The sequence below is a fragment of the Apium graveolens genome, chromosome 5 (assembly GCF_009905375.1).
Source record: "Apium graveolens cultivar Ventura chromosome 5, ASM990537v1, whole genome shotgun sequence".
Taxonomy (NCBI): Eukaryota; Viridiplantae; Streptophyta; class Magnoliopsida; order Apiales; family Apiaceae; genus Apium; species Apium graveolens.
The window spans coordinates 36011020-36023958 of NC_133651.1; the positions used below are offsets into that span (position 1 = coordinate 36011020).

The 12939-nt window shown below is 34.2% G+C and overlaps 1 protein-coding gene across 1 annotated transcript; it reads right to left on the bottom strand.

Annotated features, from left to right (window-relative positions):
• Nucleotides 1–11276: 11276 nt before the first annotated feature.
• LOC141659977 (uncharacterized) lies at nucleotides 11277–12008 on the bottom strand. The gene has a single exon (XM_074466928.1). It carries the CDS (start codon nucleotides 12006–12008, stop codon nucleotides 11277–11279), a length of 732 nt encoding a protein of 243 aa, XP_074323029.1.
• Nucleotides 12009–12939: the final 931 nt, after the last annotated feature.

Genomic DNA, 12939 nt, shown 5'->3' on the forward strand with positions numbered 1-12939 from the left:
TATGAGACCTCTTTTGGAGTTTTCAATGCTAAACCTTTTAAGCACTTTCTGGATGTATGTACCCTGGGTAAGACCTATCATTCTTCTAGATCTATCTCTATAGATCTTCATACCGAGAATGTAGGATGTTTATCCCAAGTCCTTCATGGTGAAGTTCTTTGATAGCCATACTTTGACTGATTGTAGCATCGGTATATCATTTCCTATAAGAAGTATGTCATCCACATACAATACAAGAAATTTTACCGCGCTCCCACTAACCTTCTTGTAGACACATGGTTCATCTATGTTTTTGATAAAACCAAACTCTTTGATTGTCTCATCAAAATGGATGTTCCATCTACGAGAAGCTTGCCTTAAACTATATATGGTTCGCAGCAGCTTACACACTAGGTGTTCATTTCCCTTGGAAAGAAAACCCTTTGGCTGTGTCATATACACTTCCTCCTCAAGTTCCCCATTGAGGAAGGTCGTTTTCACGTCCATTTGCCAGATCTCATAGTCCTAGTAAGCAGCAATCGCAAGCAAAATCCGAATTGATTTTAACAGGGCTACAGGCAAAAAAGTTCCATCAAAGTCAATCCCTTGCCTTTGTTTGAATCCTTTTTCCACGAGCCTGGCCTTATAGGTCTCCACCTGGACATCTGCTCCAATCTTTCTTTTGTATACCCACTTGCACCCAATAGGCTTAACACCTTCAGGCGCCTCAACCAGAGTCCATACTTGGTTGGTATACATAGATTCCATTTCGGATTTCATGGCACTATGCCATTTCTCTGAGTCAACACTACTCATAGCCTCATTATAGGTCACAGGGTCGTCATCATCAATGATTGACAACTCATTGTCATTCTCAATGACAAGGTCATAATACCTCTCAGGTTGGCGAGACACTCTCCCTATCCTACGAATGGGCTGTTCCACAGAAGGTTGTTCAGTCTGAACAGGTGTTTCCACTTGATTCGTAGTAGTTTGTGCTTCTTGAACTTCATCAAGTTCAATTTTACTCCCACTGTTTCCTTCAAGGATAAACTCCTTTTCCAAGAAGGTAGCATGTCTGGAGATAAACACCCGATGATCGGTGTAAAAGTAATACCCCAAAGTCTCTTTAGGATATCCCACAAAATTACATTTTACAGATCGAGATTCCAGCTTATCTGGGTCAACTTTCTTGACATAAGCTGGACATCCCCAAATCTTAACGTGTTTAAGACTCGGTTTCCTTTCTTTCCATATCTCATATGGTGTTTGAGGAACAGATTTGGAAGGCACCTTATTCAGGTAAATATGTTGAGGTTTCCAATGCATAACCCCGTAGGAATACTGGAAGATTCGCATAGCTCATCATGGACCGAACCATGTCTAACAAAGTTCGATTTCTCCTTTCAGATACCCCATTTAACTGTGGAGTATATGGAGGAGTCCACTGGGAGACTATACCATTTTATTTGAGATAATCTAGAAACTCTCCATTCAAGTATTCACCACCTCGATCTGATCGAAGAGTTATAATACTGTGTTTGGTTTGTTTCTCCACTTTATGTTTATATTCTTTGAACTTTTCAAAGGCTTCAGACTTGTGTTTCATTAAATACACATATCCGAATCTAGATCTATCATCTATGAAAGTAATGAAGTACGAAAATCAACCCATGGCTTGCGTAGACATTGGTCCACATACATCTGTGTATACCAATCCTAGCAAATCTGCAGCCCTCTCTCCATGTCCACTAAATGGAGATTTGGTCATTTTACCCAATAGACAAGACTCACATGTAGGATATGATTCAAAATAAAGGGGTCAAGTAACCCTTCCTTATGCAATGTCCGCAGTCTATTTTCACTAATATGACCTAGCCTATAGTGCCATAAATAGGTCAGATTTTCATCATCTCGTTTTCTTTTATTAGTTTGTTCAATCTGAAGTAAATCATGCTCTATGTCACATACATACAGACCATTATTTATAATACCACGTCCATAAAGAACATTATCTCTAAGGATAGAACATTCATTATTCTTAATAATAAATGAAAAAACATCCAAATCCAACGTAGGGATAGAAACAATATTCCTCACAATAGAGGGAACGTAATAACAATTATTCAAAATAATAGTCTTGCCCGTAGGCATATGTAAACTAAATGATCCTACAGATATGGCCGCAACCCTTGCTCCATTGCCCATACGTAGAATCACCTCATCTTTTTCAAGAGTCCTACTTCCCTTTAGTCCTTGCAACGAATTGCAAATATAAGAACCACAGGCGATATCTAATACCCAAGTAGAAATTTGACCTAGTGACATATTAACTTCGATCATTAACATGCCTGAATCAGAAGTGGTAGTCTCACTACCCTTCTTCTTCAATTCTGCAAGGTAAACCTTACAGTTCCTCTTCCAGTGCCCCAACTTGTTACAGTGAAAACAAACAACTAAATTAGGACCAGTCAACTTGTGAGCATCTAGTATGCTCCGGAGTGATAGTGCAGAAGACATGACGAATATAGTAAATCTGTAAATGATAAACACATAACAATACTTAGCAAATATTCAATTTCATTTCAAAACACTATATGAATCGGGTCTTTATTCATAAGTGTCTCCCACTAATTTATCTATTTTTTTTCAACCCCCTAAGTGAAAATTAAGCATTCATAATGCTAGTAGGAATAGGGATCCTACATTCCATCACACAACCTCGGCTGTGGCATGAAACGTCATGTGATGTTCAATAGGCAGACAACTCTTGTCAATTACATCTTATGTTTCTTCCCTAATATAAGTTTAGCCTCTTAAATAATTGAGCCACGGCTGTGGCACGACAAACTCAATATTTTAAGTCAAGTCTAACCCAACATTTCGTATAATTGAATCAGTCCCCAACGGCCCACGGCTGTAGCACGTACCAACCTTTAGATTATAATTCAATGTACACATCTCTATGTAATAGACAAGTATTTCTTATTTCGAAATCAAAGCCCTCGGCTGTAGCACGAAATGACAATGATTCAAAAATAAGAACCACTTTCTACCATGTTGGAAGGCTATGACCGACACAAGCCCGTTGTGTCATTGGCCAATTACTACTTGATATTATTTAATTTTAGAGGGATTATATTACGTTACAATCATAATCATATTATAAAGAGATTCTTCCTTTTAAATTAAATATTTCAAATCAATAATTGATAATCAGATGATTCCCAGATCGGGTGGAGCATTGTCAAGAGGCGTCACTCAATAACCCTTTCTTACAGATAGAAATCTGTTGTTGACAGAATCATCCTTTCTCTCAATATTGAAAATTCATATTCAATTACGTGTTTCATAAACACAAGAATCTCATGATCGTATTCATAATATTTATTGTTAAGGCAAGAAATGATTCCTATTCTAGATTTTCTAGAGCACGCCTTATATTGATTTAAGTTCACCTAAATCTATCATCGCATGGTAAACATAGGCATATATCTCATATATAAAATTAAATAAACAAGTAAATGTAAAGTGTAATAAAGTAAATGTGGTTGGTTATGGCCCCATCCTATGTGATCTTTATCAAGCTCATGATAAAGATCAAGGTGAATCTAATATGGTGCTGGAAATAAATACAACTACTTATTACATAAGTCTTCTTCTTTGTTTAGACTTCTTGTATGCCTCGTCTTCTTCTTTGTATCAACTCCATTGGATACCCTTCTTGAGTCTTCAATTACATTACATGATTGAAAGTAAAACTAATCTAATGAACTTACAAGAATAACTCGAGTTATATTCGAGATTTATGATTACAAAGATTGACGACATGCAAGTCGTATTTAAAACCAAAACCAAAACCATTACACTAAGGTCGAAAGGTAATAACCATCCACCATACTCATACAACACATAAAAGAATGTTAAAACACATAATCTGATCTTAACATATCATATTATCCATGATCTAATCATAAAAAGAAAATATGACAAAAATCAGAAAAATCAGAATCAAATCAGAAAAATAAGAATCACTATTTACGGGCAGTAAACGACGTCAAACGCCTTACAGATGAGTCGTTGATAGCTTTCGCTATCCGTTTTGTTCAGACGCTCGTTTACCTATGGAACAGGGTATTCGTTTTCGTAAATCGGACACCAGACCCAGATTTCAGCAAATCTGCAGCAGCCAATTCAGAATCCGTATCTAATATGATTCTCATAATTAGAACAAACATAAATCATGTATATATCAGTATATATACAAATTACATAATCATCTTATGATTATACAACTCACATGAATATCATATATTCAAAACCATACATATATAAGCATATTATATCAACATCAAATCATGGCGAATCACGTACATGCTCATATATCGAAAACAGTTAAACACATAAACGAATTAAAAACTTTTCGCAAGTAGCTCTGATACCATTGAAGGGTTTTTAGCACATAAAACGTAAATTTAAATATTAAAAAAAAACGAATCCCTCCGCAGGATCCATGCGAAAAATTATATTTAATTTGTAGTTCAGTATGTTTACCTTAAGAAGCTTTACGTTAATGGAAAGATGGAGGTCTTTAATGGCGATCCAAAAACGATGAACGGAGATCCTTAGCAGCTGCTCCTCAAGTGTGAAGCACTCCACCGGTATCCACCAAGAAAGCGATGTAATGAAGGAGGAGGAGATGGAGAGAATTAGGGTTTTGTAAATCTTTTTGGTTGAGGTAAAAATAGGGTCTATAATAGTATATTTATAGGCAAAATTTTCAGCTGAAAATTTTCCCATAAAATATTATTATTATTAACCCTTTATTATTCTCACTAATAATTAAAACACCTTTTAATTATTAATCCTTTTTTTCTAAACTCTTTAGAAATAATTCTCTCACTTGATTTAATTTCCAAAAATTAAATTCTTAATTAATAATATTAAGAACTTTTTCTTAACTAATTTATAATCAATTAAATGTCATTTAATCAATTATTAAATTTTCCAATTAATTATTTATTTCATAAATAAATAATTATCAGCCATTATTAATTAATTTCTCCACCATTAAATCATTATCTTTTATGGTGTGACCCTGTAGGTTCAATATTAAGCCGGTAGTAGAAATAAATAATAATAAAACTATTTAATCATTATTTATATAAATTCTCTAATTCATTAAATATGATTAATTAATTAATCATATTTATTCTACATCGTGAGGGATACTTCTCAGCATATCGCTACTATCCGGATAATACGAATTCACTACTTAGAATACCAAGAACCTATTCAGTGAGTAGTTACCATACAATTAATTCCTTCTACCCTACAATGTCACGATTAAATACAAGGCATGGAACTTGTGTCAAGCCTATCTTATTTAATCACTTGCTTTCCCATTCACTATGCTTAGTTCTATTTAATGTAAATTAGAAACTCCTTTCTAATTTCATTCACTCTGGCCAAAGATTCCTGAACAAACATAAGTGGATCAGCATTGAACATTCTCTTCCTACACTGGAAGGGGTAGATCCTTTATTGATCATACACTATCTTCGTGTACAAATTCCTATACCCAGTAGAGCGCTTATAATTGTCCCTTGAGACTAAGAACTAAACCAAAGCATAGTTCAGTGTACACAAGATGACTATGATGACCTCAAGTCTAAGGATACTTGTACAACTATCACTATGTGAACAACTGCTGACACGTGAGTGAACTCCATCAGTTGTTCAGCTGTGTGAGTCATGTTCAGTGAACTTATTCTATAATAAGCACCTACATACTAGCTATAGTGTCACCACACAAATGTCTATGAGAACAGACATCCTTCATAATAATGTAAGCATAATATGTACCGATCTTTGCGGATTATTAATTACCAGTTAGTAATCCTACGACCAGGAACTATTTAAGTTTAGAGTTATCATCTTTTAGTTCTCATTATTATGATCTCATCACAATCCATAAAAAGCTTTACTCTAAACTGTGGTATATCTTATTTAAACATTTAAATAGATAGAGCCCACAATAAAAACAAAACAAGTCTTTTATTAATATCAATGAAATCAAAACAGATTACATAAAAGTTATTCCTAAATCCTTATACATGATTGGACTTAGGACATATCTCTTTCAAGTTGGAGAACGCAAGATTCTAGGTGCAGAACTAATTCAGCAGACCAAGGAAAAAGTAGAACTTATCTGAAAGCGACTTGAAGCAGGCAGAATCGACAGCGTAAATATGTAGATCAATCCAGGAAAGATGTGAACTATCAAGAAGGGGAACATGTATTGCTAAAGGTATCGCCATGGAAGGGATTAACTAGGTTTGGCAACAAAGGCAAATTGAAACCTCGCTACGTTGGACCATTTGAAATTTTGAAGAAAGTTGGGAAGGTTGCGTACGAGTTAGCTTTACCACCCCATATGCAGCATATTCATAACGTATTTCATGTATCTATGCTTAAGAAGTACAATCCTGATACAAGGCATGTAATAGAATATGAGCCAATAGATATTCAGGCAGATTTGTCATATGCAGAGCAGCCGATAAGAATTCTAGATAGGCAAGAGAGGGTATTAAGGAATAAGTCTGTACCATTAGTGAGAGTTTTATGGAGAAACCCAGTGGTTGAGGAATCAACCTGGGAGCTCGAGAGTGATATGTTAGAAAAGTATCCTCAGTTATTTACATAGTGTGATTCCGAGGACAGAATCCTGTTAAGGGGGGGAGAATGTAACGACCGAGAAATTACGCTTGTATTATATTATAATAAAGATAAATTATGTGTATTATTATGTGATTAAATGTGTGGAGTCGTAAAAACCCTAATTGCTATGTGCTACGTGTTGACTATTTTGATCCGAACGTATTTTGGATATTTATTGAGTGTTTTATCGTAAGTTATATGTTTTATATTAAACCCCGTACAACTCAAACAGTGTTTTAAAAGCCCGTATTTCAAACAAAATCATTGGCCCTATTTTGCCAAAAACAACCTATACCATATCGCTATTCTGAACCCCTAGACGTTTTACAAATTTACCTTTTTCGTGAAAAACGATTTTACGGACCCCTTCGAGTACCAAAAACCCCACAAAAATCACATTTTTATTTTTATATGATCATAAAAATATCATACATCATTTTTCTTTGCATTTTTGTAATATTCATAATTTTTGAGAATTTTTAGCATTTATTTTGTATTTATTGGATATTTAAAAATTTATTATTATTACTCAAAAATTATAAAAATTGGGGCCAAATATTTTTATTAAGAGTGTAATTAGCCCCTTAATTTTATTTAGGGGTATTATTTTTATAAATATTAAATAGCTGATTTATAGTTAATTAATTAGTTAATTATAACTAAAAATCAAAAAATCAAGAAATAATTAGTGTTGGTGAAGAACAATCAGAGAATTCAACTGCAGATTTCATAGTGATTATGTTACCCGTTTTGATCATGTGAGTAACCACAACGATCCTCTTGATCTCTACTTTCTATTCATACCATTAATTTTGTGTTTTGTTGATTTGATTTTCAATCCGATTTTTAGGGTTTATACCCGAATTTGGGTATTTTGATTCCTGTGAGTTATGCTTGAATTTGATACTTGATATAGTTTCCTGAGGATTGTTATAGTCGATTACAACTAGAATTAGCGTCGAATGATACCCATATAGTGTAGTTCGAATAGCAAGGTTTTTACGAATTTTCTGTTAATTGTTGTGGTATGTGGATTGATTGTTGGTTTGTTAGACGATAGGGGTTAAATTTCCCAGGTTACGAGCTTCGTTTTGGTGTATTGATACTGAAGTTTGGTGTACAATTGTGGTAAATCGTCGTTTGGCCAGGAAAACGCCGCCGGCGGGCCGTCGATTGGCCGGAGAAGACGGAGCAGAACCTGGGCTCGCTTTCCGTTGCAGCGACGAGGAAGAGGAGTTTGTGGCGATGGAGAACGGTGAAAGAGGGAGTCAAAACGGAGGGGTTTTGAGGCTTAATCGAATCGTCGGACTTTAGTCGGAAAAAGCCCCGCTGGCGCCGGATTCTGGGCAGACAGGCGGTTGTTCTTCGTGACCCGGGTTCGACCCGGTTCCAACCCGGAAATCGACCCGGGTTTGATCTTCAAAACACTGATTAAAAACCCTGAATTGTGTTTCTGATTTATTTAATTAATTATTTATATTTTAGAAAATCATAGTCAGTTTTTAATAATTTTAAAAATCAATTAAAAATCAGTTTTACATTCTGAAAAATATAATTTATAATTTTAAAATTATTTTATTAATTTAGAAATTTGAATTTAGTTATTTAATTAATTATTTAATCATTTATCTAATTATTTATTAGTTATTTAATTAATTAATATTTAGGTAATTAATTAATAAATAAGGATTAAAAATAATTGAATAATATGAATAATAATTCGTTAATTAGTTGATTATTGCGAATAACTCGTATTTATACGAGTAGTGTTTCGATAAGTTAGAATTAGTATTCGAGCGATAATTAATTCATTCGAAGAGTGTCGTAATGATTATTCGTATCGAATAATTAAAGACAGATAATTAATTAATTAATTAATTAATCGTATAAGTTATAATCATAATAATAATAGTTCGAAAATTATACGAGGAATGCGAGTAGCTCGTATTTATACGAGTAGTTAATCATTGAGTTAGATTATGGTGCGAATAATAATTATTTATCCGATAAATAGCTATAAGTTAATTGTATCGATTGGTTATTTGTAAATAATTAATCTAATCGAGTAAGTAATAATAATTTATAAATAATTGTAATAAATTGTAATTAATCATAATAATTAGGGATTAATTATTTTAAAATACAATAATTATTAAATAATTATTTAAAAATATATTTAAGGATTATTTAATTATAATTAATTATTTATAATTAATTATTAATTAATTAAATCTTGTTTAATTCGTAGTAATTAAACTGTTAATCCGTTTTGAGTGAAACGAAGACCTCTAGACTCAGAAAAATGAAACGAATCCAATAAAAATAATTGTAAATCATAATTTCTTCCGGAAGAGAGTCGTATCGTGTTAGTTAATTGTTTATATGCCCTAATAGGGGTAGAATTGAGCCAAATAAATTCCAAAAAATTATAATAAAATCAAATAGGGTTAGTTAATACAGGCGACTAGTATCGATTCTAAAAATATTTATAAGCCCAAAAAAAATTAATTATGTGCTTTATGTGCTATGTGCTTTACATGATTATGTGAACCTTATGTGCTAGATAATTATATGTGTATATATGCGAGTCAGTTAGAAACGCATGGGTAGATTGATAGGGTTACGTGGTATCAATTCGAGATACGCGTGTGTAGTAAGTTATCTAAACGACTATCTTTCTATGATTGATTCAGTATCAACAAGGCAGATCAAGCAGGAGACCGAAGGCGGTGAGTTGAACTAGGTTAAGTACGCGCAAGGCAAGTTTTTCCCCTATTCTAAATGCAGAATAGTGAATTATACCCCATTTTCCATATCAGTTACACTTTGATAATTCTTGTTCATATACACTGTTACACAATTATTGATTCTTGTTTCTATTTCATTTCGATTCTTGATTTCTCTTAATTTATTGAATCCCCTATTCATATTCCAATACTTTTACCCTTGTTATATATACTCCGATATATCCTGATGTTGGGATAATCAAAAGCATTTCGATTGTTTCGGATGCTAAACTTTGGACTGGATGGTTATGATACGGGCTGGGTTTTACCCAGACCTTTTTATTAATAAGCCATAGTTGCCTGAGTACTCCTTATGTTGGTTGGGTCTATGCAGTTGGGTATAGATCTGCACTGTATCCTGACTGATAAGCAGGTTATAGTGCATATGTTGGTTCTTGTTTCCAGTCTTGTTCATTTGGCACTCGCCAATGTTGGAAAATTATTATTCTATACACAAACAGATGGTTATTCAAACCAGCAGCTTATCGATTCATTTATTCTTCTCTCTTTATACTATATATATTGTTGCAGGCTTGTTGAGCAATTTTGGCTCATCCCCTTTTACTGTTATTCCTATTGTTTTATAGTTAAGGTAGAGAATGAAACTAATCAGAACCCGCATAGTCAAGAAGCGAGTCAAGCATCGGGACCCTCTTATACCAAGAGTGTTCATCCCTATCCCAGAAGAGAGCTTTGAGTTACCAGATCTGGTGTAACAGGATAAGTAGTAATGTTGGTTTGAATAAAAGTTATGTGGTGAGAATGTAGATTGAATAAATTTTTGTAATAAAGAGAGTTCTTGAGACATATTATTTTTATTTGGGTTTGTAATAAAGTTAGTGTGTCGTTCTTGTTTTCAACTCTTAACCTTAAAAGATCCTGAGTAGCAGTAGTTCGGGGTAATTATTATATTTATATTCCGCTTGTGCAGGTTTAGTTTATAGTTAATGTTAATAATGCCCCAAATCTATAGCCCGGATTTGGAGGGTGTTATAGTTTTTCTACACTATCTCCCTTGAAATATACTTTCTTTTTGTTCGAGCCAGTTAAACATATTCGCTTCTTATAATAATTTAGATTCGCCCTATGCTTCGACAACCAATGCATTCCCAGAATCACTCCAAAGTCCCTCAGTTCTAACGGTAATAAATCAACTAAGAAGGTTTATTCACCAATCATTAAGTCACAATCTCGATAAATTTTATCTACGAACAAATTTCTACCATTTGGAAGTTTTACCAGAAATCCATTATCTAGACTTTGCACAGGTACATTTAACTTATCCATATATTTTATATCCATAAAAGAATGGGTTGACCCCGAATCAAACAACACATGAACATCTTGAGCACAAAGTTGAAGCGTACCTGACATAACATCATGAGATTTTTCGACATCATGAGTTGTCATTGCGTAGGTTCGTGCCACTGCCCTAGGTGCTGATTGTTGAAAAGGTCTTGCTGTAGAAGTCCTATTTCCTTTAGTTTCCACTTCTTTCCTGACTCCTTTTTGTGGGCAGTCCCTTGATAAATGACCTGGTTATCCGCAACTATAGCAAAAAATCACTTTAGGCTTGGGACATTGAGAAGCTATATGTCCCTTTTCTCCACAAATGTAACACAGCCCATCAGCTCGATAACAAATATCACCACCATGTTTCATTCCATATTTCTTACACTCAGATGCGATGATCCTCTTATTACTTCCCCGAAAACTCTCCTTCTTCCTTATATGTAGTTTCTTGTTGTCCTTCTTAAATCCTGAGTTAACACTCAATTCTGTCTCTCTTCCTCATTTCTTATTGTTAAAGAATTGAGTGCGAGCTTCATAGTCCCTTTCTGCAATCCTCGCCTTCCCAACCAACTTATCAAATTGTTCCAACTCCAACAAGGACACCTTCTCTCTAATTTGGGGTTTCAGCCCTTCTTGAAATCTCTGACATTTTCTGGCTTCAGTATCAACCTGATGAGGAGCAAACCTGGAAAATTCCAAGAATCTTGAGAGATACTCCGACACGGACATTTCTTCTTGCTTTAGTCCTAGAAACTTCATATCCATCTCATTCTTCATACAGGTAGGAAAATATTTATCAAAGAACAATTCCTTAAACCTTGTCCAACCCATTTTAGAATAATCCTCAGTCTGTTTAACCGTATCCCACCAAAATACAGCTTCCCCCCTTAATGAGTGTGTTGCAAATTTTACCTTTTGCTCCTCTGAATATTTCGATATCTCTATCACTTTCTCTATTTCTTTAATCAATACATTCGCAACATGTGGATCCAATTCTCCTTTAAAAATTGGGGGATCTGCATCCTTAAAAGCCTTGTATGTACACCTTCGCTTATTCTCGCCTTCTTTTTCCATATTTTCAACACGTTCCCCATTTATTTCGGGAGTATCTGCAGTTGTTCGCCCCTCCATTAGGCTCTTAAACATATTCTTCAATTCTCCCAAAATCAACAACATCTCAGGGCTAATTTGTACATTGGATCCAGTCCCATCAGAATTTCCATCAATCATCTTCTCCTACAATTTAACATATAATATTAATCCTACTTCATTCGGAATATATGCCGCACACATCATGATATACGTCATAATAACGATCGATTGAGTACTAAACACGGCATACACCTTATATTGACCATGTTCAAGAATTACGACTATGCATTTTTTAAACGTACGTTAGGCCTACGATTGGACTACCCGCGATTCGAAATCCTATATTCATCCTATTTCTAAACCTTAGCTCTGATGCCACCTGTGACGCCCCGGACCCCGGGATGACCTCAGAAACCCGAACTCGGGAACGCCAAACCAAACCAATCAACTCAATATATGCTTACACAACCTTAAACTTAAATAATAATATATAATTCTTACAGTATTCCAAGTATTACAACCAAAGTTCACGATACAACCAAAAGTCTATTACACAAGCATTTTTCATTAAGATACTACATGCATTCATCATCTTCTAAGCCTTAGTTCATCACATACTTATCCTTTCCTGAACATCCTTCTCCAAAGTTCTTTCCTATGGAAGTTAGTGACATAAACGAGTGAGCTCAAAAAGCTCAGTAAGCATATATAGTAGAATTCAATTGAGGTTTATCCGAGAAATCAAAGTTCATCAAACAAATATTCAAATAAAGAGACATGAAAGATACTACAATCAACAAAAATTAATCATATAGTTCTCACAAGATTAAAACTGAGTATTCAAGCAAGACAGGTTCATCAATTCATCAAGTTAGGATCCCGGCCAGCTAAATAATCGGTTTAGCTTTACTTCCGATTAGGAAGTATCATCATCAGTTCATCAATATCAATGTAAGAATACTCATTTTTCATCAGTGAAGCATTAGTCAAACTCAAATCATCATTTAAAATATCAACAGTGAATCAGTACAATATATACTTACAGTGCACCGCTTAATTTATTCTCTAT

Excerpts from the sequence above, each read along its gene's own strand:
- LOC141659977 (XM_074466928.1), bottom strand. The coding sequence starts at position 12,008 with ATGATTGATGGAAATTCTGATGGGACTGGATCCAATGTACAAATTAGC.